General features: G+C 45.4%; 1 protein-coding gene across 1 annotated transcript in view; it reads left to right on the top strand.

The window, feature by feature from the left end:
• Positions 1-10,621: 10,621 nt before the first annotated feature.
• ptpro (protein tyrosine phosphatase receptor type O) overlaps positions 10,622-26,565 on the top strand; it is a gene marked incomplete at both ends in the record, with an annotated part of 60,023 nt that continues 44,079 nt past the window's right edge. Inside the window, 4 exons of the mRNA XM_083661364.1 lie at positions 10,622-11,296; positions 18,596-18,866; positions 23,166-23,321; positions 25,434-25,586. Of these exons, the coding sequence (XP_083517490.1) occupies positions 10,622-11,296; positions 18,596-18,866; positions 23,166-23,321; positions 25,434-25,586 (1,255 nt within the window). The remainder of the gene's footprint in view (positions 11,297-18,595; positions 18,867-23,165; positions 23,322-25,433; positions 25,587-26,565) is intronic.

The raw sequence follows: 26,565 nt of genomic DNA, 5'->3' as shown, positions 1-26,565 counted from the left end.
TTTCAATATGGCCTACTGCAGTTTTCAGTATGGCCTACTGCAGTTTTCAGTATGGCCTACTGCAGTTTTCAATATGGCCTACTGCAGTTTTCAATATGGCCTACTGCAGTTTTCAATATGGCCTCCTGCAGTTTTCAATATGGCCTCCTGCAGTTTTCAATATGGCCTCCTGCAGTTTTCAATATGGCCTCCTGCAGTTTTCAATATGGCCTACTGCAGTTTTCAATATGGCCTACTGCAGTTTTCAATATGGCCTACTGCAGTTTTCAATATGGCCTACTGCAGTTTTCAATATGGCCTCCTGCAGTTTTCAATATGGCCTCCTGCAGTTTTCAATATGGCCTCCTGCAGTTTTCAATATGGCCTCCTGCAGTTTTCAATATGGCCTACTGCAGTTTTCAATATGGCCTACTGCAGTTTTCAATATGGCCTACTGCAGTTTTCAATATGGCCTACTGCAGTTTTCAATATGGCCTCCTGCAGTTTTCAATATGGCCTCCTGCAGTTTTCAATATGGCCTCCTGCAGTTTTCAATATGGCCTACTGCAGTTTTCAATATGGCCTCCTGCAGTTTTCAATATGGCCTACTGCAGTTTTCAATATGGCCTCCTGCAGTTTTCAATATGGCCTGGTTTTCAAATAGCAAGAGGCACACAATATTTGTTAAAGGCAAAATGTGTGTCAAAATACAATTTTAAATCAAATATTCTCACGCTGCAGAGATGTCCTGGCCACATCATTTTCTACAGCAGCGGTTCCCCACCCCAGGTGGGAAGGGAAGGGAACGCGAGAAAAATGTCTATGGAGAAAAACAAAAATGGAAATGAAATCCCTTGGTTCGTATGCCTAAACCGGAAGAGGACTTTGGCACGCCACTGTATATAGGCCATACATGCTTTAAACATGATCATGGAACTGAGCTTCTGTATGTTTTTCGCAATGAAAACATCGTCTTCCCATCTCATGCTGTCTCTCTCGCTCACGTAGGGAAGCATTGTGAAGCCTGATTGAGGAGCAGCCTTATAAAGTAGCAGCTTCAGCTTGGCCTTTTAAAATGCCGCACTCCACTTGAATGACAATGCTGTGGTATTTGGAGAGCGCAGGTCCTCCTGAGCTGTGAAGTTAGCAGACTGTGAAAGCAAAGCCAGAGAGATGAAATGAGATAGGCCCGTGCTGTTAGGGCCAACACCTACTTTATTGGCTGAACTGAAACAGCTGAGAGTGGAGGGGGGGGAAGAGGTAATTGGTAAATTGACAAGTTGGCTTCGTTGGTGGTGAGAAGATCGCACTCAAGAAGACTGTAAACCAGACATTGAATTTAAAGCCACAATTCACTGTCAACTATGCGAGAATAGCCACTCAGTTTAGCCAGGGTTTGTATAGAGTTCAGACTAAAATGAAAAATGAGTCTGTCCATGTGAATTATTGTAAGTGCATTGATGATGTAACAGTTTGACGTGCATATTTGTAGCAGGGATTCCAGTTTATTGCTGGAGATTCTGTTGCATATTATGACTGCTTCAGAGGCGGCTTTTATAGGAATTGTTCAGAGTGGATTAAAAGTGCCTCTGTTGCCCGTTATCTGATACGGGCAACAGAGGCACATGCCTCATCAAATATGCCTGGAGTCTATCCTCGCCCGTGTGTTGTCTATGTGGTTCGGAACGGTTGGCTTTCACACTCGCAAGTGTTTGTTTGTTTAAATGATGAACAGTAAAAGTGTCCTGTAAGCCCATATGGGCTGGGCTTCATTGGAAGCACGACAGTTAAATAAAGAAAATCAATCAATCAATCAATCATGTTCCGTGCCCGGGCACACCTTTTCAAGTGGATCCTGTCACGGTTCCCCGTTGTGCGCCCGGGCGCGGAACGGAATGGATCCTTCCTAGTCTCTAAAGCCTTTTTCTCTTCATGTCTCAACTGTGCTCATCATCCTGAAGAGTGCTGTACTCTAAAGTATAATACAAGTGCCACCTCACCCTTTTATGTAGGGATGGGGCCGATCCGATCCAATATCGGTATCGGGTGCCAATATTGGCACTAATTCACGGATCGGGAGGATCTTTTTTTCTTTTTTCTTTTTTCTTTTTTCTTTTTGCAACTCCAGCGCGGGCCCGCATGGCCATAATTTGTCCATGTATAATAGTATCCTTCTTTGCCTTGTATATTTTCTTAATTTTGTCTGCTTTTTGCAAGGTATATAAAAAAATAAATCTTTAATTGGCCAAATCTTTGCCTATACTGTATATTCAAGAAAAATATTAGTATCGGCATAATATCGGTATCGGCAGATATCCAAATTCAGGTATCGGAATCGGATCGGAAGTGAAAAAATGTGGATCGGTGCATCCCTATGTTTATGTCAGGCATTTTGGTTTGATATCGCTATGTGTTGTTCACAGGTTGACATAATTCCTCTCCATGGGGCAGAGGGGCAGGTAATATAATAGCACAGGAAGAAATAGTGTCCGTCCGGTAGCAAATGATGGTTTCCAGCCAGATCCAAATCATGCCATGCTTCAGTCACATGACCCTCAGCCAGGGTGCCGGCTCTCCCGCTGTCTGAGTTAATGAAAGAGCGCCTCAGGGCCTGTGTCCACCTAGCGTCTTTTTCCGACGTTAAACGCTGGGAGTGCGCTGGGGAATGCTGATCCCAGCGCACAATGTACAAGGAAGCAGTCTGCAAGTAACGTTAGTTCAGCTTGATAGCTGACAGCTAGCAAGCTAACAACACAGGTAGGCTACGCTATTAAAAGCAGTAAGCACAACACTCACCAGAAATATTAAGTGTCTAGCCGATCTGCTCCCACAATTGAGCCGTTCTGTCTCTGTTGCGATAGTTTTTCCATATGATTAGTTACCAGAAAAGGAGCAGCCGACACCAGCGTCTTTCTGAAAAGTTAAAATATTTTCAGCTGGAAGCGCTGGGAGCGCTGGGAGTCGGGCGCACAAAAACGCCGAAAAAAGACGCTGGGCGCTGCCCACTTTCTCTACACGTCCGTGTGCGCTCGCATACGCTCTCCCCCCATTGGAAACAATTGAAAATAGACGCCGGAGCTGATGAAAAGACGCTAGGTGGACACAGGCCCTTATCTGTCAGATATAGTCAGTGCCGCCTGCCCTATAGTGGACTGGCCTCTGTTGCTCATATTGGAGAGTATTGTCCTTTTGCAGGCCGATACAAATACCGACCAATAAAAAGTAGTGCTGCACGATTTGGGGGAAAGGTGCGATTAGGGTGGATCCCTAGTGGACAATATTGTGATTTGCGATTGTGATTGCGATATAATAAACAAGAGGTATCTAGGGATGTGCCGGCAGTTTTTGATGGTATGATAACCTTGGACAAAAATACCACGGTTTCACGTATCACAGACTAAAATACATGAAATATGTTACAATTTAAAATATATTAAAACTAAATAAATAAAACAATTTGAAATAAAATTATCTTCACAAAAAAATAAAACATTTTGAGACATTTGCCTGTCCCAAACATGTAAAAAGGAAACACCAGAAAAATAGAAACTGCACTGTGTTACAGCACATAGAAGATGGCTCAGACTGGCAAAGTTAGTTACATGTCTGTCAAGTAATACAATGTTACACCCCGTTTATTTATTTTGTAGCGACAGATGGCCTTAAACGCCACACTCACGTGACACTTCTTGAGAGAGTGGTCAGGTAACGTGCATATTTCTGCAGACTTTATCGAGGGACCATGAAGGCGTCATGTGACAGGCTAACGCTAGTTGAAGCCTGGAGGTGCTGCTGCTGGCAGCTGCAACAGTGTTTTGCTATCAACCTTGTTAATCTCGCTATATTCTTCATCACAGCGCGTCATTACCCAATGTGCACTTAATCGTGCACTAGTTCTGCATAAGCACCTGCAGCTCTCTCCTTATTTTACTGACGTTCTCACTGATCACACGGCTGTTTACATGCGTTTCTGAACGGCAAGCTAGTTATTAGCATAGCTAGCTGTTAGCGATCATGGATGTTCTCTCTCTCCCTCTCGGTAAGATGTAACTTTGCTGCGCATAACATTACTTATTTGCGGGAGTGCATGGGAGAAGTCTCCCGCTAGTGTTGATGCCCACAGTGTGATGGCAGAGAAACGTGTGTTTGCTGCGTCGCGTGTAACGTTAGAAGACACACACGCACACACACACACACTCCAAAAGACGTGAAAAAATGATAATAATCGCACACTTTTGCGGTTATGTAATCGCACGTGCTGACATCGCGATTGCGATTAGATTAATCGTGCAGCACTAATAAAAAGTAATAATCCACTCTTAAATTAAATGAAAAAGATTGAATCAAAGGCATAGTTCATAATGGAGCACATACAATCATCATGCTATGTTTCAACCACACACGGCCTTCATCAGGGCATAACCAATTCTGATATTTTGGGGATTTTAAAGACCCATGTTGATGATGTTAAATTCAGTTTGTGCTGTTGACAAAACACCTTAAGTGCAATAAATTCACTAAAAAACAAAACACTAAAATGTCACTAGCGTCACCCTAACTGTGACTGTATCCTTTCTATTACCCGTCCCTGTGTGACTGGCCATTTACTAGTCCGGCCTCACTCACAGAGTTGGCATGCAGCCTCTCCTCTCTCTCCCCAGAGCGTTTTCATAGTCCACTTGTGTGCTGCTCCACTCTGCTCTCCATGGTGCTGAACCTGTCTTAAATCATTTTGGACACTAATTTGCCATTTTTGCCCATTTAGTCAGCCCTAATTACCTAATTCAAAAATCTGGCTCGTTAGGTCACCCACAGGCGGGCTCTTTACAGTTCCTGAAAGATTCCGCCCGATCGCACGTAAAATGGCACCGGCAGGACGTAGCACGTGGGAGGATCACGCTATTCCCATCAGTTCCCTTCCACCCCACACAGGCGCTCTGACCGACCAGAGGAGGCGCTAGTGCAGTGACCAGGACACGTACCTCTAATCCGGCTTCCCACCCGCAAACACAGCCAATCGTGCCTGTATGGAGGCGCGACCAAGCCGGAGGTAACACGGGGGCACGAACCTGCGACCCTCATGTTGGTAGGCAGGGAATCTACCGAGCTCATGTTTACGTGACCGTTGAGCTTAGAGGAGTGTTGTTCACTGAAGCATACATGTAAATGCAGCCAACATGAGCGACACTTTATTTATCGTCAGCGACCATGTGTTGAGCGACACTTTCCAATAAGTATAAATTAGGCTTAAGTTGTGAGGTGCAGTAAGGGTTCCACGCAAGGCCGACTCCCCCCTCTCAAAACACCCCAATCGAAAACTTAATCATTTCTCTAGGCCTATTTTACAATTATGAAATAATTTAGGTTACTACAATAATTAGATCTACTTCTTATTTGGATAATTAGGCCTACTTTTATCAATTTCAGCTAAATTATTGACAATTCTGCAATATTCCATGTTTTACAGTTGATTTATTACCATTTTTATTACCAAAATTCATGATCCGTCCGTTTTTTCCGTTTTGCGGAAATCATATGGCCTTAATTTAAGAAGCTGGAATGAGAGAATTTTAGTATTTAGTCTATTCATCGATTCTAAAAAAAGTTGTTAGTAGTTAATTTTCTGACATCGACTAATTGATTAATTGACTAATCATTGCAGCTCTGTTGAAGAAGGAATAGGAAAAGGTGATTGGTTGGAGAGGGCAGCAAGGTGACCTTTGTGTTTTTGGCTGGGGGTGTGGGGGTGACTAACACCAGCAGGAGGCCCAAGAATGAAGCAGGATGTCCTGCAGAGAGTAATGAGATTCAGCCTCTCCTCTAGACACAACCGGGACGCTGAGGAATACTGCGCCGCTCAGCATTTCACATGTCAAACCCTGCACCAGCTCCAACACACATCCCCCACAATGATGCAATATAATACTCCCTGCACCAGCTCTAACACCCCCCCACAATGATGCAATATAATACTCCCTGCACCAGCTCTAACACCCCCCCCCCACAATGATGCACTATACTCCCTGCACCAGCTCTAACACCCCCCCCCCCCACAATGATGCACTATACTCCCTGCACCAGCTCTAACACCCCCTCCCCACAATGATGCACTATACTCCCTGCACCAGCTCTAACACCCCCCCACAATGATGCACTATACTCCCTGCACCAGCTCTAACACACATCCCCCACAATTATGCACTATACTCCCTGCACCAGCTCTAACACCCCCCCACAATGATGCACTATACTCCCTGCACCAGCTCTAACACATCCCCCACAATGATGCACTATACTCCCTGCACCAGCTCAATGATGCACTATACTCCCTGCACAAGCTCAATGATGCACTATCCCTGCACCAGCTCAATGATGCACTAATACTATACTCCCTGCACCAGCTCAATGATGCACTATACTCCCTGCACCAGCTCTAACACCCCCCCCCCACAATTATGCACTATACTCCCTGCACCAGCTCAATGATGCACTAATACTATACTCCCTGCACCAGCTCAATGATGCACTATACTCCCTGCACCAGCTCAATGATGCACTATACTCCCTGCACCAGCTCAATGATGCACTATACTCCCTGCACCAGCTCTAACACGCAATCCCCGCAATGCAGACTTTTGGAGCTTGCCATGTTCCATATTAGCTGACACAGCATAACATTGTGCATGTGATATAGTTGAAGTTGAACAGTGAGAACAAGGTCTCTGCCTGCTAAAGAGTGGAGTGTGAGGACATGGATGTGTGGGTGGGACATCAGATGCATATGCAGTGGTGTGTGTCACGTTCCACTCCCATGGGGCCTCTCATCTGTTTTACAGAGAAGAAGCAAAAGTTGTGTCTTGTATGTTCACTGGCGGCAAGGCATGGAGTGCACTGTCTGCAGTGCCTGTTATAAATGTCACTGTAAGCCTATAGTTTTGTGATTACCGTAAATCTGCGAGATCCATGTTTTTACAGCTCGTGGCCGAGCCATCTAGAACAGGGCTTGTCTGTCTGTCTGTCCCCACAAAATTAGACCAATGACATCTCACACTGCTATGTGCATGACATAACAGCGCTGAAGTCGAAGGAGGCCACCAGAAATGTTCATATCTGTGCAAATAAGCATGCAAAAATAAAAATAAATAAATGTCAATATCTGAGTTTAACACATTCACTGCCAGCCGTTTTTTCAATACTGTAGTTAGCTTCTGCCAAGGTTTTTTTTTGAGGATTCTGGCTCATCTTTCAAGAGCCGAGGATTCTTTTCTGTTAGGATTTTGTGAACACAAAATATCTCAAAAGAACTAATAGAATGTGTGCTTTCTCTGTCTAAAAGAGTTAGTTTGTAGAGTTAGTAGTTATGTAAGCATTAGCAGTTGAATACAGCATGGTTTCAGCGTCTGAAAATTTAAGCTGAGATAAACGGCTTTTTGTGAAATTCGATAGAACAGTCACTTTAACCATTAATTTTTGGCATCAGTAAGACGTCAGACATCTAAACAATAGTTTTGAACAGTAATTTCCTCCATAACAGCAGGAAACCCCCCTCTCCTTCAAACTCCTCCCTCCGTGTGTGTTCTTCTTGGCTGCAGCGGGCGTGTCACAAGCTCGTTTCTGCTGCTGCTGCTGCTGCTCCTGTCTGCTGGCGGCCGCTGGGCGAGTCTGGATGGGGCTCGCTTGTTTCTTGGGGTTTCGGTTGAGAGCTTTGATGAATCTTTTGCGATTCTGGGCTTTATGCTGCGTGTTTCAAAGTGTGTTCCACCCAGTCTATTTTTGGAACCCCCCACCGTTGTGCGCCACAGTTGTGCTCCAGCGCGAAAGCGTTTTCGCCTACAGTATGAGAATGGCTTCCTCAAGCTTTTCCCTGCAGTTTTGGCTCGGATTTCAATAGTCTGGAGAGCACTGTCGCCACTTAGTGGGTCGGTGGAATGGGTTGTACACGTTCGGTGGCTCCAATATTTATATAGGAGATGTAAAAGGTTTAGATCCACGTCCCACCGTCAAAAAAAAATAATCTTTTTTTAAGACGAGATATCTCGTCAACGGCAGTCAACCGTTGGATTTTTTAAGACGAGATATCTCGTCAACGGCAGTGAACGTGTTAATGTTTAATTGTTTAATTGTTTATTGGGGATCCCCATTAGTCTACACCAAAGGTGAGACTACTCTTCCTGGGGTCCAAACACGTAAAATACAAACATAAAAGTCCAAAAGCATTGGAGTAAAAACAACACAACAAAAATAAATAAAAACAAACAAAAAACAAGTGAGTCAAGGCTCTCTCAATATTCATGTCAATTAAATATTAACAGTATCAACTCTTCTCATAAACAAAATAAATTTATCAGTCTTCCTTAGTAATTGCACCAGCAAAAACACTTATCCTGACCTTATTTTTAGGCCAGTGCTTGCACTATGGGAGCATGTGTGTCCCAATCGCTTCATACACGACTCCTGGCACCCTTTCATCAAGATGGGCTTTTACTTTGAAATTTGTTTTATTTGACGAATGTCCGGTTTCAGACTTCCTGTCTGCCCTGATCTGATCTTGTTCAGCTTGACAGAGTCGCTCACGGCCGCAGAGGGTCCGCGCCCATGTTAACGTTACACGCGACGCAACAAATAAACAAACACACATTTCCCAGTGTCTCTGGACATCAACAGTAGCGGGAGACGTCTCCCCTTCCAGCAAATATACATGGATGTTATGCGTAAGGAACATGAACATCTTACCGTGAGGCAGAGAGCTAAGATAAGTAGCTAACAGCTGAGCTAAGTAGGCTATAACTAGCGTGTTAGCCGATCGGAAAAGCATGTAAACAGCGGTGAGATCTCCTTTATTAAAGTATGCAACCATTTCCAATGAACAAATGGCATGTAGCCTTCAACTTTAAAACAAAACAATCTGCTTCTGCTTACTTCTTACATTCAACTCTGTATGGCAGTGAGTGCAGACAGTGCAACACCAGTGGCATGTAGCCCTCAAGTATTTAAAACAAAAACAATAGTGCTTCTGCTGCTTACTTAGCCTACATTCAACTTTTTATGGCAAGGGTAACACATCCAATCTCGCCAAGCACCTGAAAGACAGGCACCCAGACCTGTTCAAAGAATTCAAGGTGGGTTAATTCTTTCAAACGGTGTAAAATAACACGTTTAACAACATATCAAACGGACCTTATCCTGTCACATTAGTTTTTGAGATAGCTGGCAATGCATTGTGTAACCCAAAAACGTTTGGCTAACGTTAACGTTAACGTGTTGTAATGGAATCTTTATGGGACACGGCTAATACCTGGCACAGCATTAGCTAGCATAGTGTAGCACGTGTGCAATGCAAATGGGATCATTATGGCTAAGTTCGGCTATTAGCCGTGTCCCATAATGATTCCATTACACATATTGCATTGCACACGTGACATGTTATTTTACTAAAAATAATACATTTTACCATCATTTCAAGTAGAATGATACCACCCAAGCAAGAATATTTCAAGTGTTTCAAGTGCTTTACTGAAATATTTGGACCATACAGTATAATGATAATACAATTATCTCAACCTTAAAAGGTTACATATAGGTGCCAAAAAGCCATAAATTCACATCAAAGAACAAAGAAAAACAACAATTATAATTCAAGTTTAAACAGTAAGTGTGCAGCTGCAGCATTTATTTAAAAAAAAAAAAAAAAATCTTTATCCTGCATCCCTAAACACAAACAGGGAAAAAAGGTGGAAAATCAGATGACGGCTTATAGACCCCTTATACAGCTGTCAACATTGGAGCTGCGCGCGCATCGTGTAGGCAAAAAGCCGTGAGCCCAGCATTGACAGACATAGAGAACTGTGTAAAAGCCCCGCTGTCAGGACTGCTCTGTGCTCATCTGCGACACACAGTTAGATTTTAGTTTTAAAATGCAGTTCTCGGCTTACTACCACAGCTTATCGCCTAGTGATAAGCAATGTTATGCATCAAAATTAACGTTGTTTAATGGGATATGTCTTACAGACCCATACGCACTGGCGCTGTCAATTGGCCAAGCCTAGTGGCCAGCAATACATATTGTGCATTCCTTTATAACTGGGGATAGCGTAGATAATTATTCTGTAACTTGCAAAGATATATTGTTATGTTGATAATGCACACAACTCAATAATGACATTATGTAACGTTACTTGGTCGTTCTGACCGAGTGATGTGGCTGAGCAGCCTACAGTTTCAGGCAGCTTACCTGATTATGAAGAGCACTACAAAGTCGGGCATTTTTAATGATGTCCTCGTTCCAATCAGTTCAACTCAATAATGACATTATTTAACGTTACTTGGTTGTTAACTAACCGAGCGATGTGGCTGTTACTAGCAGCTATACCTGATATGAAATGAGTGAGCACTGCAAAGTTGGGCATTTTTAACGATTTCCTCTTTCGGCTTGCAACCAAAGACACCTACGGTTAGCATTAAAAGCAGTATGAGTTGACGGGATTCGGTAAAACTTTAGTCCTTGCTTTGTTGATAGTGTAACAGACTGTTCAGTGTTGTGTGCGAGGCTGTGTATGTTCCCTCGAGTTGCGTAGAACAGGATATGTGGGGAGAAGCTTGTCAGCTTGTCACCTGCTCTGTGGCTGGATGCAGGGAGGCAGCCATGTGTTGTCACCTGCTCTGTGGCTGGATGCAGGGAGCCAGCCAGGTGTTGTCACCTGCTCTGTGGCTGGATGCAGGGAGGCAGCCAGGTGTTGTCACCTGCTCTGTGGCTGGATGCAGGGAGGCAGCCAGGTGCTGTCACCTGCTCTGTGGCTGGATGCAGGGAGGCAGCCAGGTGTTGTCACCTGCTCTGTGGCTGGATGCAGGGAGCCAGCCAGGTGTTGTCACCTGCTCTGTGGCTGGATGCAGGGAGGCAGCCAGGTGTTGTCACCTGCTCTGTGGCTGGATGCAGGGAGCCAGCCAGGCGCTGTCACCTGCTCTGCAGCTGGATGCAGGGAGGCAGCCAGGCGCTGTCATCCAGGCGCTGTCACCTGCTCTGGGGCTGGATGCAGGGCGCCAGCCAGGTGCTGTCATCCAGGCGCTGTCACCTGCTCTGGGGCTGGATGCAGGGCGCCAGCCAGGTGCTGTCATCCAGGCGCTGTCACCTGCTCTGGGGCTGGATGCAAGGAGGCAGCCAGGCGCTGTCATCCAGGCGCTGTCACCTGCTCTGTGGCTGGATGCAAGGAGGCAGCCAGGCGCTGTCATCCAGGCGCTGTCACCTGCTCTGGGGCTGGATGCAAGGAGGCAGCCAGGCGCTGTCATCCAGATCCTGTCACCTGCTCTGTGGCTGGTTGCAGTGAGCCAGCCAGGTGCTGTCACCTGCTCTGTGGCTGGTTGCAGTGAGCCAGCCAGGTGTTGTCACCTGCTCTGTGGCTGGATGCAGGGAGGCAGCCAGGCGTTGTCACCTGCTCTGTGGCTGGATGCAGGGAGGCAGCCAGGCATTGTCACCTGGATTTACATTATTTACACCCACACCCGCTCTCACACTTAGACCCACACTTGGATACCCGCACACCAACACCCACACCCACTATCACACTTAGACCTACACACTCAGATACCTGCTCACCAACACCCACACAGCAACCCCCCCCCCCCCCACACACACACACACACACACACACACACAAGCAAGGAAGTCACTAATGAGAGTATCGAGTGCATATAGATATTGGCAGCATAGAATGGTAGACAGTTCCTTTTCCTTATCAATCTAAATGTATATAGCTTTGCCTTTGCTACTCTGCTCACCACCTGTATATGTTTCTAACATTGTAGATGAGTGTCTAACCTCAGGCCAATATATTTAACCTCAGATACCTGCTCAATAGACTAGAGTGACCATTGCTCTTTAAAGGAGAACTAACCTCCAAAACACTTTTTTTCAGCTTTTAACCAATATATATGACTTTGGGGGTGATGTGTGAAGAATTCTGGTCAGAATTTCCACATTTGACACCAAACTGTTGCCATTTTACCATTTGTATCATTTTTCAGCAGCATATCTGGCATAAGCGCCCTCTTAGGGTCAAAGACTGCTTTTTTTTTTTTTCTCAAATGAATGGGAGATTTGGTACAACCTGACGTCAGGTTGTCCCCAAAGACTATGGGATTTCAAGATAATTACTCCCCTACCCCCCCTGTACCCTTTCAGCTCCTCAGAACTCCAAGCCTATTCTTATTGAAGTTTGCTCTTAAAATACTGAACCAAACATTGTCAAAGTTGGCACATGTCTTAATTATAGTTAGTTTCCCGCTGAATGTGTCACTACTTTATTAATATCTTACCTGAATAAGCTCGAATGATGATGTATATATTATCAGTCCGAGACAGCAAGCAGCTGTCTCCAGCCCAGGCATGCGGGAGAGAGTCGTACTCGTACTGTAAACCTCATGCACTAGCTCCAAGCTCCGCGGGCGCGCGCAGCAGAGCAGAGCTCTCTGTGCTCTGAGAGTAGAGAGAGCAGTCTGATATTTCCGCAAACAAATATGGTCGCAGTTTAGCGCACATGTAAAATATAACGCTATACTACGACGTGACAACGTGACAAAGCTTCTCTAAACACATCGGCTACTATCATTTCCCTGCATCCCTCCTACTGAGATTATATCGGTAATGATTTTGGACAGACTGAATGCGCGGAGGAGAAGGAGAGATCTGCAGCTCTGCCCTGAGTAGCCCTGAGAGACACTCGCCTCGCTCCGACTACTGTGCCCGTCTGTGAAAAGCGTCCTGTCCAGTCGCACCTTCGCAAACAGATGCGGGATTCCCTCAATCCTGTACCCAATCTCAGACTGTATTCTCTAAATCGCACACCAGCTATTTCTGTCTGTTTGTTTGTTGCTCCGTGAGGTTACAAGCGCCCCATGCTGTTTCGCCAGCCGGGGTCTGGCAGGAGGGAGGAGGCGCAGGCAGCCTGCACTGCGCTGAGAGGAAAAAACTTTTGCACAACTTTTAACAAGAATCACGAAAAGTCCCCAAACTAAAATGAAAAAGGGACTATATGGCAACTTGGACGAGGGAATGATGTAGAGAAATCTCGCATTGTGTTACCCCAGAACGGGGGGTTTGTCGTATTGTGCGGTGTGCTGCTGTAACGAGCCCATGCCACTTTGCTCTCGTAACGTAGTTTTGACACACTGCCATAGAGTTACATGCAGAAAAATAATTAAATTTCTAGTTCGCCACTGAATTACCAAATTGATATAACTTTCAACCATTTTGAGCAAAGCTCTTTCCATACAGGCCACCAGCGTTGGCTAATTGTTGATATTTATACAGATATGGCCCCTCTCAAATAAATTATTTTTGAGGCAATAGGCAAACTGTAATGGCGTCGATTTCCGAAAAAAAATCTGGACTTCAACACAGCCAAAGAGTCCAGTATAGACAAGAGCATATGTAATTTCTTGGTTTTTTCCATAGGTATTTTCAAATCACTGTTCTAATACATATCTAGGGGGTTAGTCCCCCTTTAAGTTTTGATGCACAATATGGCACCACAGCAACTAATGCCTATAATCCCATTCAGTATCAACTCCCATTGACTGCAGGTTGCTGTATTTTCCACTAGGCGTGATGCCTTCCCCTCAGTCTTCCAAGTCATGAATCATTGAGAGCTGTTAAACATGGTGATGGAGCCTCCCACACGGCCATAAAGGTCATCTCCCATCTTCCCATCAATAGCGCTTAAGCGTGTAAACGGCCATCGCTGATGCTTTGGAGAGAGACCGACAGAGCGAGTGGGGGAAGCAAGTGGAGAGTCAGAGGCAGCCGCCATCTCTCCTCCTCCGTCGCTCCGGCTTACCGTCGTCTGATGCGACAATCGCCCCCGAGCCACAGCTCAAAGCGCCACAGCGCAGACCGCCAGCGAGGCGAGACAGAAGCCCCTTTGTAGAGGCAGAGTTCACCAGGGGGGAACGGAAGGGGGTGGGGGAGGGCAGGGAGGGGAGCAGGGTAGCTGCTGCAAAGGACCAGAGGGGATAATGGTAGGATCTTCAAAGAATCTCTCCAAGGAGTCCTAAGCTGCAGATTCTCCTCTCCTAAAGGAGGATAGTGTTCTGTTTTCATCCAGGCCTGGGCACTGCCTGATAGCAGTGACCTACCGTAATGAGATGTAATGGAGTTTGTATTTTTGTCTCATTGATCCTGCAACTACGGTATGCCCCGAGAGACAGTTAGTATGCCCCGAGAGACAGTTAGTATGCCCAGAGAGACAGTTAGTATGCCCCGAGAGACAGTTAATATGCCCAGAGAGACAGTAGACAGTTAGTATGCCCCGAGAGACAGTTAGTATGCCCCGAGAGACAGTTAGTATGCCCCGAGAGACCGTTAATATGCCCAGAGAGACAGTTAATATGCCCCAAGAGACAGTTAGTATGCCCCGAGAGACAGTTAATATGCCCCGAGAGACAGTTAGTATGCCCCGAGAGACAGTTAGTATGCCCCGAGAGACAGTTAGTATGCCCCGAGAGACCGTTAATATGCCCCGAGAGACAGTTAGTATGCCCCGAGAGACAGTTAGTATGCCCCGAGAGACAGTTAGTATGCCCAGAGAGACAGTTAGTATGCCCCGAGAGACCGTTAATATGCCCCGAGAGACAGTTAGTATGCCCCGAGAGACCGTTAATATGCCCCGAGAGACAGTTAGTATGCCCCGAGAGACAGTTAGTATGCCCCGAGAGACCGTTAATATGCCCCGAGAGACAGTTAGTATGCCCCGAGAGACAGTTAGTATGCCCCGAGAGACAGTTAGTATGCCCAGAGAGACAGTTAGTATGCCCCGAGAGACCGTTAATATGCCCCGAGAGACAGTTAGTATGCCCCGAGAGACAGTTAGTATGCCCCGAGAGACAGTTAGTATGCCCCGAGAGACAGTTAGGGAAGTGGCAGGCATGTACGATGGGATTTGCCACAGCAAGGCAAATGTCTTGTAGTGCAGCTCCTGGCCATAGATAATAAATCAGTTTAAATTTGTTAGCTTGTTAGCTTGCTGTTAGCTTGTTTGTTATATTGTTTGTTAGCTTGTTTTTAATCTGGATTGGGCTTCTTGTTTTACCTCGGATTTTGGCACAAGGGATAGTACTGTAACATCTTGTCCTGTGTATTAATGAATGGAAATATGCCGCTTTTTTGTCCCTTTAAAGGACAAATCCGGCCTAAACACTTAGGGGGTGAATCCACAAGAATGAGTGGCGTAATAAAAATGTACAATTCAAATCTAGTCATCGCGCAGACACACCCATACAATTACCGCTGATTGCAATTAGTGACGGGACCCCCGTAGGCCTACGCCGTTCCCATCAAATAAAGCTGCCTTTCTCTCATTAACCGATATCCCTTTGGTTTACACTTTGGAATGATGCCTCCCGGCCTGTTTCAGCCTGAATACATCCCATTCAGGAAGCAAGACGCTCTTAAAATGCAGTGTCATCGGGACTTTAAGTAGAAGTAGACGAGGCAGGTTGTGGGAAAGTGGATACTCCAAAAAAGTAAAAGCCAACACTTTTTTTGTTTAGCAATTTTATTGATTTTCCTTTCAATCTAACATAGATGATTTGCAGCGTATATTGGAAATGAAAGTGTATGCAAGCAAGCATGGAACAGCTGCATTATTTAAATGATTACAATTATGAAAGGTACCCCACCCCATCCAACTGTATCCCCGTTGGTCTTGGCTTCAAAACGCTGGTCCTGCGTCGTGACTCGTGCAGTGAGAGAGGTTCAAAGTCTTGCGACCAAAGATAGCCTAGGACCAATTCTGACAGTGTCAGAAATTTAGGCTGACAGCTACGATGACGTCTGATAACAATCAATAGAAATTCTGCATGATCATATCAGTAGGCTATAGACCAGTGATACTCAACTTGCGGCCCGCGATGGAATTGCAAAAAATATATATATATATATATATATTTCTTTTACAGTGCACCTGAACGCAACATGCAAGATACCCGGTGAATAAGTGTCCAAATGTTCATGTCATTCTGGCCAATACTCCACTTCTGTTATAGCATTTCAGTCTGGAATATGGAATATCTTTCAATAATCTATGATTTAGCTGCTAAATTGTCAAATACTGCCGTCTGCTCGCTACCCAGGCACTTATGTACCGGTATGTACTTAACCTAACTAACTTAACCTAACTAACTATCCGGTGTGCACAACATTGTCAGACTAAACTCCGGCTCACACCTCAAAAACCTACAATCCGCTACAGAAAAATGTATATTGTTTGTTTATTAACTGGCCCCTGGCCTTCTATCATTTCATGAAAGTGGCCCCCGGGCAAAGCAAGTTGAGTATCCCTGCTATAGAGGCTAAATGCTAGCAGGCTAATAAATAGTTGACATTACCTCTCACAAAATTGGCCACAACCGTGTCCACATTCTCCTCCTCTTTGGATGTTTTCCCAGACACATAAATTCCATTTGGCAAAGGCTTCATTCTTGCTAAGCTTTGTCAGTTCATTGACATTTCTACCAGGCAACTGTGGCGCACATTGATTGATGCGCAGCTGCAGCGTGCACTGCTGACATTTGATTATTGATTATTGACTGCTGATTGACAGGTATTGATGGAGAGACGTGCGTCGTAGCCAGTAGGTGTCATCATCATCCTACAGTCTACTACACACATCAAACCTGATGTCCTACCCAAGGTTTATTAGATCCACCGTCGCACAGTGTGGCTTGCAATAAACTTATAAGATTGCTAAAATCTTACCGTGTGTAGAGGGGCTTAAGTCCTCACAGGTGTTCTGTGACCTTTGACCTCATGCTAGCACATCATGACTTACTATAGAATAGCCGACTGTGTTTGCATACAGTGTGGCTTGGAGGTGAAGCATCAGTGTCCATAACAACCCACAAACATGCTCTTTATCTGCCTACAGACGATCTGTGTCCAAGGACAAACACTGCTTTGTCCCTGGAGCCTCCAGCCAACATGTTACTCTTTTAGAGTGTGGCATAATCATGATGACTCCCTGCTGCTTTGTCCAAGTCATGTTGCAGTACAATCATAGTAAGCCATGTTGCAGTACAAGCATAGTAAGCCATGTTGCAGTACAAGCATAGTAAGTCATGTTGCAGTACAAGCATAGTAAGCCATGTTGCAGACAGTACAAGCATAGTAAGCCATGTTGCAGACAGTACAAGCATAGTAAGCCATGTTGCAGACAGTACAAGCATAGTAAGCCATGTTGCAGTACAAGCATAGTAAGCCATGTTGCAGTACAAGCATAGTAAGTCATGTTGCAGTACAAGCATAGTAAGCCATGTTGCAGTACAAGCATAGTAAGCCATGTTGCAGTACAAGCATAGTAAGCCATGTTGCAGTAAAAGCATAGTAAGCCATGTTGCAGACAGTACAAGCATAGTAAGTCATGTTGCAGTACAAGCATAGTAACTCATGTTGCAGTACAAGCATAGTAAGCCATTGCAGTACAAGCATAGTAAGTCATGTTGCAGTACAATCATAGTAAGTCATGTTGCAGTACAAGCATAGTAAGCCATGTTGCAGACAGTACAAGCATAGTAAGTCATGTTGCAGTACAAGCATAGTAACTCATGTTGCAGTACAAGCATAGTAAGCCATTGCAGTACAAGCATAGTAAGCCATGCTGCAGTACAAGCATAGTAAGCCATGTTGCAGTAAAAGCATAGTAAGCCATGTTGCAGTACAAGCATAGTAAGTCATGTTGCAGTACAAGCATAGCAAGTGTTGAGGGAACATAGTGATGAGGGAACATAGGACTGAGGGAACATAGGACTGAGGGAACATAGGACTGAGGGAACATAGGACTGAGGGAACATATGACTGAGGGAACATATGACTGAGGGAACATATGACTGAGGGAACATAGGGCTGAGGGAACATAGGACTGAGGGAACATAGGACTGAGGGAACATAGGGCTGAGGGAACATATGACTGAGGGAACATAGAGCTGAGGGAACATAGGACTGAGGGAACATAGAGCTGAGGGAACATAGGACTGAGGGAACATAGGACTGAGGGAACATAGGGCTGAGGGAACATATGACTGAGGGAACATAGAGCTGAGGGAACATAGGACTGAGGGAACATAGGGCTGAGGGAACATAGGACTGAGGGAACATAGTGTTGAGGGAACATAGGACTGAGGGAACATAGGGCTGAGGGAACATATGACTGAGGGAACATAGGACTGAGGGAACATAGGCCTGAGGGAACATAGGGCTGAGGGAACATAGGACTGAGGGAACATAGGGCTGAGGGAACATAGGACTGAGGGAACATATGACTGAGGGAACATATGACTGAGGGAACATATGACTGAGGGAACATAGGGCTGAGGGAACATAGTGTTGAGGGAACATAGGACTGAGGGAACATAGTGTTGAGGGAACATAGGACTGAGGGAACATAGTGTTGAGGGAACATAAGGCTGAGGGAACATAGGACTGAGGGAACATAGGGCTGAGGGAACATAGGGCTGAGGGAACATAGGACTGAGGGAACATAGGGCTGAGGGAACATAGGCCCGCTCCCAGTTGGTCTCTCTCCTGATAAAGACCTTGGTGGCTAACCAGCTGTGTGTCTCCTCTCCTCAGAGCATTGCAGCCTTCCAGGTGACTCTGAGCGATGAAGACTTGATCGTAGCGGCCCTGGAGCCTTGGGACCTGCGGGAGAACGTCACAGCGTACGCGGCTCGAGTCTGGGGTGAACCTGGCATCAACCTGCTCCAGTTCCACAACACCAGTGAGCTGCCGCCACCGCTGCTGTTCAACACCTCACACCATGGGCTCTGCTACAGCGTGGGCTTGCTGCTCAGAGAGGGAAAGACCTGGTCCAAGCCAGTCAAGACCGTGTCCGTCCTTACAAGTAAGAAGCTAGATACCGTTAGTGTCGGTCATGCCTTTAGCAATTTGTGATTTTACGATCACTTACGAGAATTAGCACATTTTTACAAATTACCACAATTTCCTTCCTGAAAGGGCCAAATGGCCACTCACAGGTTTCCAACTGGTCATGGAATTCTGAGATGTATTGTGGACCGGGAAAGTCATAGAATATCAGGGAATTTTCCAATCTCTCGAAACAGACTTTCGACTTGCATCGAAAATCTGTCGGCACACTCAGTGAAAAGCTGTATAACAGCGCCTGTAGGGGGCAGGCTCGCATGCTGCGCTTTACCCGATCAAAATGGAGTGGACGTGACCGAGTGTGTCGTCAAACTGACCATTTTCAGCATGTAGCAAGTTGCTACTTGCAACTAGCAACAAGCTAGTGATGTTGTTGTTGTTTCATAGCGACGGAGGGATTTGAGAGCGACACACAGGGAGGGGAAAGGAAATCCATAAATGGTCAGAGCCGGTCGGTTGGAGCCAATGGCAGAGCTTGCACGGAACGGTTTCTTCCGCTGCTGATGGAGCCCCTTGAGTTCCATCTATTCAGACATGAATAGATGTACCTGGAATTCGGTACGGTACCCAAAACGGTACCATTTTCGGTACTTTACACGCTCTAATAACAAAGAAATTATTAAATTAATAAGTCCAAACTTCTCAGAGAGAGCGGTCGGTATTCACTAAAGCCTTCATATCTCAGGCTCTGTAGCACATAGAAACATAAAATAAAAAGCATTTGAGAGCTTAACCCTTTGGCTTTTCGTATTATATTTGCACTAATGTTCATAAAAAAAAAAGATCTTTAACCCCAAAAAATAAAAATAAAAAGATTGCAATAATGCATTTTAAGAAATGTTAATAAAGATTACAGCAAATGTAACCCTTCCAAATAAAAAGCCACGGGTTTAAGCTCTCAAATGCTTTTTATTTCATGTTGATAGCTACTATACAGGCTGAGGAAATACGTTCTGTTGAACCCTTGACAATTACTGCAGCAAGAGTAACGTTAGTGATCTCTGTTTTGCAGTCGTTGTGAAGACAGTGAAAAGCCCCGTTATCTAACAACCACAACGGCAGTGAAACAACTTATCCAGCTAACGCTAGCTAATTAAATAACGTTACCTGATGTTGTAGAAGTCGATGCCTCTCTCAACGTTACAGCTGAGGAGGTGCTGCTAACGTTAGCTGCGGTGCGCTGCCTGCTTCATTCACCCTCAGCCTATCTAAGACGTTACAGTCTTCAGCATTTAGCTAAATATATCTTGTGTTTGACCATGCTTCCTCAAGTTTGAGCTGTTTCCCTGGCCAGCTTTGCAATTCACATCACAAATGTTGCCCAGTGTTGTCTGAGTCTATCTTGGTAAAGTGTAGCCACATTTTCGGCTGGTCTTGTTTGTTGATGTTTCAGGTAGAGTGACGTACTGACGTAACGCGCTCTCGCGTGTTGCCTTAAGGTTCCGTCGGAATTTCTATTTTACCCACTCTCTTCTATTACTCAGATGCGTTCAAGTACCGAAATGAGGTACCGTCTGATTTCATGTGAACTGATACTCGGTAGTACCGCCCCCTTTCGGTCGGTGCCTGTAAAAGTACCGAGTTCGGTACCCATCCCTACTTGTTAGCAAGTACAGTCACACCTTTCAATAAAATAAATGATGTTGCTTGGTTGCTGAAGAAAGGAAGATGCTTTTTCCGCGATAGCAAGCTAATGCGGCTAATGCTGCCATCCCACAATTCCTTGCGGCTGTGGACTCATCAACACACAACCTTTGACATCAGGCTCGTTTGAGTTGACTGCTGCCTCGCCTGGAAAGCAGACGAGAGCAGCCGAGCACAGTCAGGCGAGGCGTCAACAAGCCGAACACCCCTGACTACTCACTCACTGCTGCTTTTCTTCTTCTGCAGTTTTGTTTAACAGCGGTTTGTAAACAAATTAAAACATGCATTAGCGCCACCCACACTCGCAGCTCAAATGACCCAGCCCTTCAGATTACTTATTTCTATTTGAATGTAGGCATTACATATGGTATTTATGTAAAATATGGAGTGACAGCTTGGAATAGATATAAAACTTAAGTTTCTACACTTCACTGTTGGTTTGTGATGCACATGTGTTGTAGGGGTGTCAAAAATAATCGATTATAAGATGCATCGCGATGTGGACCTGCACGATTCTGCATCGATTCACAAATATCAAAAATCGATTATTAAAAAAACAAAAAAACAAACAAAAAAAAATTATATAATCAAATAAAATATAATGGAAGTACATGCAGTTGTTTATTTTAATTATGGATCATAATACAATGCAATTCTAAATGCACTTTTATTTTAAAAGTAGCCACACAGTGAGAAAAAAGAAAGTGAGAAAAAAAATCATGTATTCGGGGGAAAAAGTGATGCATCGATTTAAGATGCATCGAGATGCATCGATAATCGTTATCGAATCGAATCGTAGCCCTCTGAATCGTAATCGAATCGAATCGTGAGGCCAGTGAAGATTCACAGCCCTAATGTGTTGAACCAATGAGCGCTCAGCTTGATGCGTTTCTCGTCATCCTCTGCGCCCGCCTCGCTCTCACGAGAGTCCCGTGGCTCACGCAGTCGGGCAGGTGGAGCAAGTCGGACAACTTTTCTAACCATCATGCAACAGGCCAAGCAAGGCGCTGGTCGAATCTGCGCAAACGAGCCTATTGTTTTGAGAGAGGTTTCAGGAGAGTGACCCCTAGTGGCCGAAGATTGCATACTGCACGTTTAACCGAATTTTACCAATGGGTATAGAGCAGAATGTCATTCATTACATTAGATATTTTTTAGCCCATCTAGAGTGGAAACCAGTGGTTCACCCCTTTGGAAAAAACAACATAAAAAACAGAAAGGAATGAATTGTTGATCATGGAAGCACGACTCCAACTTGGTTATTGAGAGTCCTGGAATGTGACATCACGGCCATAATGGGAACCCTTTGCATTCTGTTGTACAGTAATATCATCATGAAACATATTCAACTGGACTGCTTCCTTTTACTGCTTTTTTACTGTGCTGATGTGGAGTTGAAGGTTTATTTTATTAACACATTCACTGCCAACAGTTTATCCAATACAGTAGGTAGCTTCTGCCAATGGTTTTTTTTGAGGATTCTGGCTCATCTTTCAAGAGCCGAGGATTATTTTCTGCTAGGACTTTGTGAACACAAAATATCTCAAAAGAACTAATAGAATGTGTGCTTTCTCTGTCTAAAAGAGTTAGTTTTTATCATGTTCTGTTATGTAGGCATTAGCAGTTGAATACAGCATGGTTTCAGCGTCTGAGAAGGAAAGCTGAGATAAATGCATTTTTGTGAAATTCGATAGAACAGGCAGAACAGTCACTTTAACCATTTATTTTTGGCATCAGTGAGACACCAGACATCTAAACAATAGTTCTGAACAGTAATTTCCTCCAATATAACAGCACCCCCACAGCACCCCGCAAACTCCTCCCTCCGTGGGTGTGTCTCTGGTGGCTCTGCAGCGTGTGTCACAGGCGAGTCTCTGCTGCCTGTCTGTGCTGCCTGGCGGCCGCTCGTCGGGCGAGTCTGGATCGGGCTCGCTCGTTTCTGGGGTTTCGGTTGTGAGCTGGGATGAAGCTGCGTGCGATTCTGGGCTTTCTGCTGCGTTTCAAAGTGTGTTGCACCCAGAGTCTATTTTTGGAATCCCCCACCGTTGTGCGCCAGCTCCCAGCGCGAAAGCGTTTTCGCCAAACCATTCTCATGAGAATGGTTTCCTCACGCTTTTTCCTGCTGTTTTTGCTCGGCTTTCTCTAGTCTGGAGAGCACTGTCGCCACTTAGTGGGTCGGTGGAATGGGTTGTACACGTTCAGTGGCTCCCATATTTTTATAGGAGATGTAGGGGGCTTTGATCCACGTCCCACCGTCAAATTTTTTTTTTTTTTTTTTTGACGAGTTAACTCGTCGACGGCAGTCAACCGTTGTTGTTTTTTTGACGAGTTAACTCGTCCACGGCAGTGAACGTGTTAAGACTGGAATCTGTACAGTACAGTATTTCCTTTTGCTGTTAGTTATTCCGGTAGATTTTATGATATGCAGTATACTTATGATCCTGGGAAGTTGTTATAAAAAACTGTATCGACTGATTGGTGTAGAAAAGACAATTTGTGCTATTGCGTTTATCTCTTTTTCCTGCCATAATTATGTGGCACTTTTTCTTCTTCTTTTTAAAGTGTGTGTCCTTCCCTGATTGCAGGTTAACCTGTCATGGTCTGTTTTTCCCAGAGCCCCTTCCTGTGGACAGTGTGCTCATATCAGACTATAAGGAGTCTCCAGAGACGGGGGTGGTGTTTGAGATGAGCTCCCCAGCCAGTAACGTCTTCAGCCGGGTTAACATCAGCTACACGGAGGGGCAAGAGAGACGCTCCATGCTCTATAAAGGTAATGCCCATGGTTATAACTGGGGTACAGGGTAGCCGTAGAATTCGACTACTCACTCATTGAACACTCAATCATAGTCTCAAAGGAGCACCCCAATATGGTGTTGCAGGGTCCATTGAAAATGGCCCTACTTGTTCATACATGTAGCAATCACAATAAAACAGTACTTGTCAATCGAACCGGGCAATTCGTGTTCAGTTAAATATTGCATAGTTTCCATTTCTGAGCCGTTTTTGTCATACCAGACCCTGTATTTTCTGTTCTTCCGGATGTGTAATTACGGATTTCCACCCGTTGACACAGCAAAGACGGCGCTGTTTCCCTGCTGGGAAGCGGAAGAACAACAATGGCCATTTTCAATCGAAAAGACAGATAAATCGGTGTCACACGTGAAGCCAATATGTACAACCACCATACACAGTGATGCTACGTTAACCCTAGTGGTGAGCTACATAGCATAATACATGACCATGGAGAGATCTCCTTCTATACGAGGGATCAGCCGAGCAGCATTTTGGTAAACAAACCGCATCACTGGGTGGCAACGGCAATGGGACTCTATGGAGCATGAGCTTGAGTGTCTGACTGTAGCCGGCTGACCCTGTTTACATTTTAAAAACTGCGACAGTTCACACAACTTTGACACGACATGCATATAGATCAAACTCTTGAGCTACTTCTGCTCTCACTCAGAATGTCAAAATATAAGCGATGTGATGTATAGTTTTTGAGATATTAACGTTTGTTTGGAACGACTCATACTAGTTAACTGCTGTGGGGTTAGGGTTAGGGCACTCCAGCAAAAGTGGAGCCTAGCGACCTAGCACATGGCTATTGTTTTGTTTACGGCCGTGGGTCCTTTGGGGGATCTACAATAGGCGACTAAGAATGTGCCTGACGAAAAATGTAGCTTAAAATACGTTCATAGACTAGAGAACGTAATTCATATTATTTTTCCTCATTAATGATACATCGTTTCAAACTGCCTGCAACCCATCCGCTATTAATCAGAATGTTTATTTTTATGATCCGGCCCGCCCGCGGGGCGGGATATCCGCGGTCAGTGCGGTTATAACTGCGGCCCGCGCATCACTACTCTACATGTTGTGACCTCTCCTGACCTCTTGTTCTGTGTGTATTTTCCATTGAAAAAATCTGTTAAATCTTGAATCTAATTCTAGTTAGCATTAAAGAGGTCTTTCAAACTCTTAAATTTGGCTCTGAAAGCTGCAAATACCCTGAGTTATTAACTCATTGAGTGCCAGCCACTTTTGGAGAACGGAGGCTCCCAGTGCCAGAGTTTCAGAGCGTTTTCAGTGATTTCTCGAGGCCCACAGAATATTGTGTGATATTACTATGTAAACACCGAACACGCACAAAGAACGATGAGACTCTCTTCTATCATCTGCAAAAAAAAGTTTATTGATCCCATTTTCCGTTCTTTAGTTATGAGCCAGAGAAGATAGGCTGTTTTGAGCAAAAAGACACTTTTCAAATTAGAAGCTGAGTTATTCCGCCTTTTGTGAAATGCAGCATTTCAAGCACATTCACGGAGTCTGAAGATAATATTTTCTGATGTAGTGACGTGGTGTAGTTGTGTGGTGCCTGCGTGCCCCACCCCCCTCTCCCCCCCTCAGCTGCAAACTCCTCCCCACACTAACACACAGCCACACGCACCCAGTCTATTTTCGGATCGCTCCGTTTTTTTGCGCCGGCTCCCAGCGCGACAAGGAAATGCCAAACCGGACTGCAGGGAAAGGTTTGGCCCTTCGGCGTCGGGTGCTGCCTTTCTGGCGGCTAATCGTGTGAAGAAACTATGCAGACAGACAGACAGAGGCAGAGGGGCTCAGTTGTGTGCGCGGATTGACTGTTGTTCGCAGCCAACATCAGCTGCAAGTCAGAGCCATCTATATGGCTCTGGCTGCAGCATGAGCGGTTTCTCTTTGATCACGGAGGTTTTTCCTGCTGTTTTCGGACCTTCCTCTAATCTGGAGAGCACTGTCGCCACCTAATGGGTCGGTAAAATAGTCGTCATTGGTACTCAATGAGTTAAGGGAGACTTGGATATTCAAGCAGATTTGTCATCATCTTCCTCTTCTTTGTCGTTGGTAGATTTCTACCAGGGTAAAACAGTGTTCAAACACTGGCTGCCGGGGATGTGCTACGGAAACATCACCTTCCAGCTCCTCTCGGAGGCCATGGTCAACAGGACTACGCTGGTCAGACACAGTGACATCACCCACAGTCCCCTCCATCACAGAACAGGTACTCAACTCAGTGACGTCACCCACACAGTCCCCTCCATCACAGAACAGGTACTCAACTCAGTGACATCACCCACAGACCCCTCCATCACAGAACAGGTACTCAACTCAGTGATGTCACCCACAGACCCCTCCGTCACAGAACAGGTACTCAACTCAGTGACGTCACCCACAGACCCCTCTGTCACAGAACAGGTACTCAACTCAGTGACATCACCCACAGACCCCTCCGTCACAGAACAGGTACTCAACTCAGTGATGTCACCCACAGACCCCTCCATCACAGAACAGGTACTCAACTCAGTGACATCACCCACAGACCCCTCCGTCACAGAACAGGTACTCAACTCAGTGATGTCACCCACAGACCCCTCCATCACAGAACAGGTACTCAACTCAGTGACGTCACCCACAGACCCCTCCGTCACAGAACAGGTACTCAACTCAGTGATGTCACCCACAGACCCCTCCATCACAGAACAGGTACTCAACTCAGTGACGTCACCCACACAGACCCCTCCGTCACAGAACAGGTACTCAACTCAGTGACGTCACCCACAGACCCCTCCATCACAGAACAGGTACTCAACTCAGTGACATCACCCACAGACCCCTCCATCACAGAACAGGTACTCAACTCTGTGACATCACCCACAGACCCCTCCGTCACAGAACAGGTACTCAACTCAGTGACATCACCCACAGACCCCTCCGTCACAGAACAGGTACTCAACTCAGTGACGTCACCCACAGACCCCTCCATCACAGAACAGGTACTCAACTCAGTGACGTCACCCACAGACCCCTCCATCACAGAACAGGTACTCAACTCAGTGACATCACCCACAGACCCCTCCGTCACAGAACAGGTACTCAACTCAGTGACGTCACCCACAGACCCCTCCGTCACAGAACAGGTACTCAACTCAGTGACGTCACCCACAGACCCCTCCGTCACAGAACAGGTACTCAACTCAGTG

The sequence above is a fragment of the Poromitra crassiceps genome, assembly GCF_964638095.1.
Source record: "Poromitra crassiceps genome assembly, chromosome: 2".
NCBI lineage: Eukaryota > Metazoa > Chordata > Actinopteri > Beryciformes > Melamphaidae > Poromitra > Poromitra crassiceps.
This window is presented reverse-complemented; position numbering and strand designations above follow the sequence as displayed.